The sequence below is a fragment of the Lactuca serriola genome, chromosome 1 (genome assembly GCF_051521515.1).
Source record: "Lactuca serriola cultivar US96UC23 chromosome 1, Lser_US96UC23_V15, whole genome shotgun sequence".
Classification (NCBI taxonomy): domain Eukaryota; kingdom Viridiplantae; phylum Streptophyta; class Magnoliopsida; order Asterales; family Asteraceae; genus Lactuca; species Lactuca serriola.
The window spans coordinates 120,909,614-120,918,676 of NC_136408.1; the positions used below are offsets into that span (position 1 = coordinate 120,909,614).

General features: G+C 32.3%; 1 protein-coding gene across 1 annotated transcript; it reads right to left on the reverse strand.

The window, feature by feature from the left end:
* Positions 1-3,728: 3,728 nt before the first annotated feature.
* Positions 3,729-8,058, reverse strand: LOC145098049 (vacuolar protein sorting-associated protein 32 homolog 1-like). Its single transcript, XM_079035735.1, has 8 exons — positions 7,923-8,058; positions 7,652-7,781; positions 6,596-6,695; positions 5,865-5,950; positions 5,638-5,729; positions 4,894-5,008; positions 4,598-4,798; positions 3,729-3,937 (listed from the first exon to the last, which is right to left on the reverse strand). Exons 2-7 carry the CDS (start codon positions 7,721-7,723, stop codon positions 4,607-4,609), a joined length of 657 nt encoding a protein of 218 aa, XP_078891861.1. The 5' UTR covers positions 7,724-7,781; positions 7,923-8,058; the 3' UTR covers positions 3,729-3,937; positions 4,598-4,606.
* Between the last annotated feature and the right edge of the window lie 1,005 nt (positions 8,059-9,063).

The window sequence follows — 9,063 nt, forward strand, 5'->3', positions numbered from 1 at the left end:
TTTTTATTAATACAAAACTTATATTATATTTTAAATGTCTAGCCCGATTTTGCGGGCGTTACACATTGCATAGCATTTTAGAGTAATTTTACATGCATTTTGCGTTTTCGAGACAAATCGAGGATCTATCTACTTTTTCACGATTTTTGTGGATTTTTCAGGGTGATTTGAAGATTGGAGCATGCTTAGGACGGTCGAGGGAAACTCTCGGTAAAATTTCAGAATTTTCGGAGCCGGATTGAAGTAGTTGCAAAATTGGAAAAATCACATTTTATCAAGATTATTATGCGGGCCGTTTTACTATGTCTACATTACATGGCCGTGTTTTGGAGTATTTCAGCGAATATATAGTTGTTACACGGTCATGTAACGATGCCTTTGCATTACACGAGCCATGTAATGTGGCGTGATAGTTCAATTTGAATTTGTAACTTTCGATTAAAGAATGCTTCTGGTCATTTTTAAGGGAGTTTGAATACACTCTTTGAAGAGCGATTTTTGGGAGATCATATCATCACTTGGCACTTTAAAAACACTCCGATTTTGATTTTCTAAGTTTGTTTTAAGACAACACTTGTTGGATTTATGGTCTAAGTTAGTCATGTGTGGTTAACTTTTCTTATCATTTATGTTTCTAGATTCTTACGTACTTGTTGTTTAGATTGTAATTCACACTAGATTCTATGTTTCTATCAATTAATCTTTGATTTGGTTTTCATTAAATGTTTGATTTATACTCAATTTTTCACTTGATTAACGAAATTAGGGTTTCATATCATCATTGTTAGTCAAATTATGCAATTCATAAACGTTTTATGATTTGATGTGGTAACAAGCACTTAATTGGTTTTAATGGAATCAAAATTAGTGTAATCAAAGGTTAGATGTTCATATTCTCGAGCTTGTGAGGAATGTTGGACATTATTGGTATTAATTGCTTGAACTTAAAGTCTTTTAGTGATCAAATCTAAGAACTTGTTTTGATTTAATCAACTAAATGAAGTTTTACTTAAAGATCATGTTTTGAGTAAAATACTTTAGTCAAATTGGAGATATTAGAGCTAATTAATATCTTAATTACCAACCTAGGTTGAACATGAATTATAGTCACATTACACATTACAACATAGTACATGAATAGGAATCAGAATCGAAAATGTCTTTTAATTCCTGAATTTTAGTTCTTAATTTTTTTATTTATGAAATATAATTTCACTAACAACCCCCCCCCCCCCCCTTTTTAACAATTGGTATCAATGTGTCATGTGGAAAATATGGTCAAACAATAAGTCACGTATCTCTGTGGACCGACCATGCTTCTTCTATACTATCTTTTAGTATACTGTAGCAGTGATTTGTGTTTATTTTTTTTTATTTTTTATCCCTTTATTTGTTGGTTTGACAACCAAACAAATTGGTGCCATTGTCGGGGATACGGTAGTACTAATTGTTTATGCCAAGTTCTTTTTTGCACATGTAAATCTCAAGTTGACTTGGAGATTGAGAAATTTGTGAAGAAAAGAAGGAAGCAAGCTAGACTTTTAAAGAAACAACAACAATCTGGAACTTCTTCATCAAACCTTTCAACAACATCCTCAACTACACCGCCATCTTCACCCACTCATTCGACCGAACCATAAAACCTCCATCCATACTCCTACCATGGAAGGAGGAGAGGGCAATCACCAATGAGGCAATCAAAGTCCTCCCGTTCCACCTCCTGAACAAACTATTCGATAATGTTCCACACAAGATGTTACCCAACAACCATTGTGCATCACTTATCCCACAACAATAAACTTTGAACTCAAATATGGACACATTCACTTGTTACCCACATTCCGCGGTCTTGAGAATGAAGACCAACACAAATTCCTTAAGGAATTTCATGTTGTTTGTGTGGGAATGAAGCCACATGAAGTCACTGAAGATCATATCAAGTTTAGGGCATTCCCCTTTGCTTTACAAGGTCCAACCAAAGAATGGTTATATGACTTACCGCCAGGATCGGTCGCAACATGGAATGAACTTGCACGGATGTTTTTGGACAAGTATTTCCTAGAAATGAGAGCTTCAGCGTTATGTAGGGAAATCATTGGTATAAAGCAACAGAAAAGAGAAGCTTTGCACACATTGAGAACAGTTTAAGAAATTATGTTCAAGATGCCCAAAGCATGGAATTTCATAATACCAATTGCTACAATATTTTTGTGAAGGGATGTTACCTTAGGAGATAAGATTGCTCAATGCATCAAGTGGTGGATCAATAGCTGACAAAATTCCTATTGAAATCAAAGCTCTTATAAAAAACATGGCAGAAGAGTCCAAACATACAACTCAAGAAGAGGAATGGGACAATGATACACCAAGAGGGGTGAAAGAAATTTCCACACTAAAGATCGATAATCAACTTTCTAAGTTGACTAAAGTTGTGATGATGCTTTCTAAAGACAAGGGTGTGTAACCAACAGTTAAGATCTTGTGGTGTTTGTACCCAAGTAGGACACCCTACTGATATGTGTCCTATGTTTCAAGAAGATATGGAAGATGTTCAAACTATGGGATTTTATGGTCAATAAGACAATTTTCCACCAAGAGGCAATCAAAATTGGCATCAACTAAATACGAATTTCCAGCCAAGGCCACCAACTTATCAACCTAGACCTCCATTTTAGAATCAAATGCATCACCAACCAAATTTTTAGTCCCATCAACCTCCTTAACAATCTCATTTCCAACCTCAAAACATGCAACAAGGAAGTAGTTCAAGCGGTTCGGGAATGTCTTCGGAGGACATTGTCAAGCGTTTAGCCACAAGTACTCAATCATTTCAAAATAAGACCAATGTCAGTATCAAGACTTTGGAGCAACAAATGATTCAACTTGCCACTTCTGTAAGTAAATTAGAGTCACAAGGCAAACTACCCGCACAAACCGAGAAGAATCCAAAGCATAATACATGTGTCATTACTTTGAGAAATGACAAAGAAATTATATATATATATATATATATATATATATATATATATATATATATATATATATATATATGTTTTTGTATGTTAAAACTGATGATATATATAGACTTCTAAGAGGTAGAGATATTTGCTTAGAGAGAAATCTAAGAGTTCTTAATGACTTCTAAGATAGGATACATGAACTATGTAATCATTGTCCATTAAACATAAACCCCAAAAATAAAATCGGGTTCTATTTGTCAAATCGTATCCATTGATTCATACAAAGGTATTCAAATTACAGGAACCAACAGATTGATTCATACACAGGTATTCAAATTACAGGAACCAACAGACCAATTATATGCTGATAAAAAAAATTAAAATAAAGTTGAGATTTGCAAGAGACAAATATAACCGTATGAGAAGCCAATACATACCTCTAAAATTAATATATCTACATTCGAAGAAGTTTTATGTAGATTTTATAGAGACGATGATATTTTTTCTCCATCTCAATATGGACTCTTCAACTCCATTCACCATTTATTGTTGTGATCGTTGCTATTAAGAACATGTGCATATAGAGTTTCACGTCTTTGAAATGGCGTTTATTACAACGGAATTATTTTCTATAGTGAATGCCACTATAGAAAAAAAAAAAATTAATTTCCACTCACTTTATGTGAATGTCTCCATTAAAAAACCCAAGCATCTCATCACATTTTCACCTAATTACTTCTAATACACATGTTAAAACAATGAAACAAGTAACCTAAAAAAGATGTAGAATTTCAATTTCATATACCAAGTAACATGCACCTCTTTGAATCCATGTAATCGATCTTTTCCCAAGTTCCAAATTCAAACATGTTATTCAAGTCTAATATCACAAATGTACAAGAGATAAAGTTCAACCAAACGTTTCACCATTTCTTCACTTCCTTCATTTATATGCATCATCTCCATTCCCCCTCCATCTGCCATCAAATCCACATCTTCAATAATTTCTTAAAACCATTTCAAATTATATTCTTATTTCAATTCCTTTATATTAACAATACACAGAACACGACTAGACAGAATATGTCATACTGCATTTGGCATGCACTGAACTCCAAAAGATGTCAAAAAAGATGTCAATAAGACAAAAATTATATATATTTTTTAGTCTCACCCAAAAAGTGATTTAATTTTGATGATTACAACTTGATTTTTCTTTTGTCTGTTTCTACTGACATGACAGACCAGGTTGTCATACATTTCACTGATATCAATAAGACAATAATCGCACTTTTTGGACATGGATTCTCGTTTGTGAAAAGAAGTAAATACCATTCTCATTCTGATCATAAAAGACAATAATTGCACTTTTTGTCTATCCAAAAAGGTAGGACATGGATTTTCTTTTGCGAAAAGACATAAATGCCCTTCTCATTCTAATCATAAAAGACAATGATTGCACTTTTTGTCTCACTAAAAAGGTAGGACATGGACTATCTTTTGCGAAAAGACGTAAATGCCCTTCTCATAGAAGACAATAATTGCACTTTTTGTCTCACTAAAAAGGTAGGACATGGACTATCTTTTGCGAAAAGACGTAAATGCCCTTCTCATTTTTGATCATAGAAAATACCAACCTTTTTGTTTTAAAGTGCCATTTCTGCCTGTAATGCAGCAAGTTCATCTTCCTCAGCCGTGTTCTTCTGTGGCGGTGGTCGTGCGTGTTGGCGGCCCGCCGGAGTATGTACCGGAGCGGCGGGGGCGGTGGTGGCTGGTTGGAGAAGCTGTTCCTCTAGCTCTGCTCCTTCAAGTTCTTCCAACTCAGCTTCCAATTCATCCTGTGGATAGATTTTTCAAAGTACACAATTGGTTCGTTATAAAATAACTGAAAGGGTAATATTGTAATTTAAAAAAAATGAAAGTAGGATGCCACCTCATCAAAATCAGCAGCTGCACCAATGGGTGCTGACAATGCCTCTTGGATTTGTTTCATGTTCTCAGTTTGCTCATTTATCTCATCCATTGTCTTGTCAACATCATCAATGTTCCTGTTCACGTGAAACATATTACAAGGGCATTTACGTCTTTTTCACACACACGGCATCAAGACAAAGATTCCATGACATGATTGACGTCAGTCCCGGTCCCATTCCCAGTCCCAGTCCCAAACACAGTACAATCTATCATGTCTTGTACTGTCAATGGGACTTGAAAAGCTTTCTAGGGCTATTATTCAAGAGGGCATTTACGTCTTTTTGCACAAATAAGAAATAAAGGGAGAGTCCTGTCTCACCTTCACCTTTTTGGACAGGACAAAAAATTAAAATTTGTGTTCCATAGTCAGTCACAGTCCAATGCACGTCAAACACAGTACAATTTGTCATGTCCTGTCAGTGAGACTTGACAAGCTTTCTAGGGCTATTAATAAGAAGGGCATTCACGTCTTTTTGCACATACAAGAGATACAAGGAGAGTAATGTCTCTAACTTTTTTGATGGGACAAGAAATTGAAATTTGTGTTCCACTGACAACTTTACATCAATCAGTCACAGTTCAATACATGTCAAACACAGTACATGTTGTCCTGTTTTGCATGGCATGCATGACAAGGTGTGTGGGACCCAATAGAAATTGTGAAAAATTTAATTTAAAAATAAAATTGTAAAATATAACTGACGTTGATTTCTGCATGGCTTTCATGGCTGAAGCACCGGTTCTCAAAGCATCAACGGTTTCTGTGGTGGCTTTTGCACCTTCAAGCATAATCATCTGATATATTCATGTTCAAACAATACTATGATTATTAAATTTATTATTATTATTATCATTATTATTTTGAGTAAAGGATTTTTGAAATTTTAAAAAACTTGAAAAATGGAAGAGATGTTGGTGGAAAATAATCACCTGGTCGTGAATACGTAGCTGGAAGTTTCCAAGTTGTTCAATTTGTTGTTCATAGAGCCTTTTCCTCTTTAAACATTGTATTGCAGCTGAATAACATTTAAAATCCAAATGAAAAATATAATTTTTTTTTACTTTAAAACAATATAAAAAGTAATGTAAACTACAATTATACTGGATTTAATCAAGTATTTAAGTGTAAGTAATAGGGTCAAAGGTCAATGCTATGAAAAGGGTAACAAAATATGTTGTTTTTTTAGTATTGTAACCATTTGACATCAGAATTTTTTTATTATTATATTGTATTCTATTCTTAATATCGAAAAATAGATATGCAATTTAAGGGGTTTTATGCAGAAAAGTGCCATTATTTTGGGAAATTTTTTGATAAAGTCCTAAATTTTTTTTTTTTTTTTGAAAAGAAAAATCCCAATTATTTAATTTGACACGATAATCTGTCATTTCCTGTTAAAATAAAAATAATGACTTTTTCGTTAATTTGGGCAAAATATTAAATAATGACTTTTCTGTTAAAACTTTTTTTAGGACTTTATCAAAAAAATTTCCAAAATGAGACTTTTCTGCATAAAACCCGTAATTTAAGGGTAGAAAATGGTACAATTAAACCTTTAGTGACATAAAGTAGAAAAAATGGCATAGTTTTTTAATTTTTAACATTGTTTAGCATTAACCCTAATTAATAATTTAATATGAAAGGGATTTAAAAGGTGTACCCCTTTTGTTCTTAGCTCTAGTAAATTCTTTGGCCTTTTCCACCTCTGCAGCAGCTTTCTTTAAAAGCACTTTCTCTTTTTTCTCAAGCATTTCAAGTGTCTGTAAATAGAAAATAAAACATAAAAATTTAATTGGTTTGATGACCTTTTGTTCAACAATCAAAATTTTGATGCAACACTAGATTTTTCTGTGAATTTATGCAGCATAATGAGGTCAATAACTCAGTATATAATTATATATACCTTCTCTTGGCGAATCGATGCTTATTTTTGAGTCTACTAATATTGAACAATTATAAATTAAACACACATTATTTTTCCTGTGTGCTTACCCACAATGCTAAAGATTAAACACAAGACATTCTCTCTAGACTTTCTCTTCATGCAGAAACACAAGGAAACACTAACAGCATTGCCATTTAACACCACCTATGTATTCTTACCTAGATATCATATCTTTGAAGAAACTTAAAGGAGAAAGTAAATATCTAGTTACAGAACACATTTATAAGCAATTAAAGGACTATTGTGTTTTTCATCCTACAAGCTTAATTACAATCTCTGATGCTTGATTATATTTATTATTTCAATTAGAGAGCCATTGATTGATTAACTTACATTATCCATCTACATACTCTTCTACAGAAAATACTTCAATACAAAATAGCTTTAGTACACTTTACTATGAAATAGAAGAGTAAGCAACACAGTTTTAAGCAATCTTCATGCAACCTATTGACCACATCCAAATTCTGGAAAGACAATCCCATCCTATAGTAAGTGAACGACATGTACAAAGATGATATAAACCCTAAATCACTGTTCTCCCTAGGGCAAGATATCACAGCGAAATAAAAAATCATAGGCAAATTGAATTTGACAGAACAGTATAGCATCAATAATACTTCAAAATAAAGTAAAGCAAAAACAAAGTGACAATATAAATGGCCAGAACAATTTAGATCTTCCAAATTCATGATCCACACCGAATATGCACACATACAAAGTATATATACATTTGCCGAACAACAAAAACTTATATTTATCGGGAAGTACCTCATTTAATCTATCTAATGTTGCAACAGCGTTAGCTTCTTGCTTAGGTTTTCCGAAAATTCGCGTGAACATGGTTGATTCTAGTAGATATATACACGATCTGCTCTCGTAAAATCAAAATCACCAACACCTGGAAACGAATTTGAGCGATTTAGGTTTCAAACAGTGGAGTTGAATTCCAATCAGGAAATTCCGAATCGTAATTGTTGCTTTAAGACATGCACGTAACATTAATCGAACAATCAAGAATTCTGATATCAAGAAATATTACCAAAAACTTTCACGGTGTATACAATTGATCGATGTGATGATGAACAAATTGGATTCGATGAATTTGATATGGGTTTTGTTTGAAGTTTGAGGGCTCAGGGGACAAAAGCTTGAACAAATTATTCGAGATAGTCCCCAAATATTAATTTCGGTAAAGGTTGTTATTCGAGATATCATATGATAATTATCGTTTTTTTATTTTATATTATCACTGATAATTATCGTTTTTCAATGAATGTTATTATAATGGATTTTCTTCACAAAAATCATTTTGAAAAAAGATATTTATACATATAAAACAAATTTTTTACGTTTAAAAATATATTTTTTATAATTAAAATATTTATACGCATAGTAAGTTAGTAACATATATATTTATATTTAAAAATGCGTTTTTGCTTCAAGTGAATTTAAAATATTTATAAGCACATCTCTCTGAACAAAAACACATTTAAAGGTCTTCTATATTTAAAAACATATTTTTTACATTCTTTTCCCTCCTCATCTCTCTAATATTTAAAAGCATATTTTTAAATATAACTATAAATATTTCAAGTTCAAAGGTTTTCTATATTTAAAGAGAAATTAAATATCCTCCTATTATTTCTTCCTACAAATCATCCTATCCAATTGAACATGTGTATCATTTAATGCTCATTTAATGATATTTCAATACATTAATATGACACATGTCATCATTTAATTAGGTAGGAGGATTTATAGGAACAAAAGTAGGAGAATATTTAATTTCTTATATTTAAAACATATTTTTTTACATTCTTTTCCCTTCCTCATCTCTCTGAGCAAAAACACATTTAACCACTTGAAGGTCTTCTATCATTTCTTCTATTCTTCTTTGCCAACTTAAAAATGTGTTTTTGCTTCTATTTTATATTCCGTACAGAAGAATTTGGAAAACCTAAAAGAAACATCAACCCTAGATTTATGGTTATATATTAAAAATCTGGGGTCGATGTTTTTTTTATGAGGTACTAATAGCATTGGATGCGATTGAGTAACACAATGCTGCTAAATCAGAGGTACTTCAACTCTCGATCTTTTTAGCACGGTGGTTTTTTAAATTTTTTCTATTACAATGCTATAGTAATAGAAAAATAAACAATATATGTGGTATATTCCAT

What these genes read in the sequence shown, in the direction of transcription:
- LOC145098049 (XM_079035735.1), bottom strand. Translation starts at nt 7,723, where the DNA reads ATGTTCACGCGAATTTTCGGAAAACCTAAGCAAGAAGCTAACGCTGTT. An exon ending in CATTAGATAGATTAAATGAG is followed by an intron (nt 6,696 to 7,651) that starts GTACTTCCCGAT and finishes TTCTATTTACAG; the next exon opens with ACACTTGAAATGCTTGAGAA. An exon ending in CAGCTGCTGATTTTGATGAG is followed by an intron (nt 4,799 to 4,893) that starts GTGGCATCCTAC and finishes ATCTATCCACAG; the next exon opens with GATGAATTGGAAGCTGAGTT.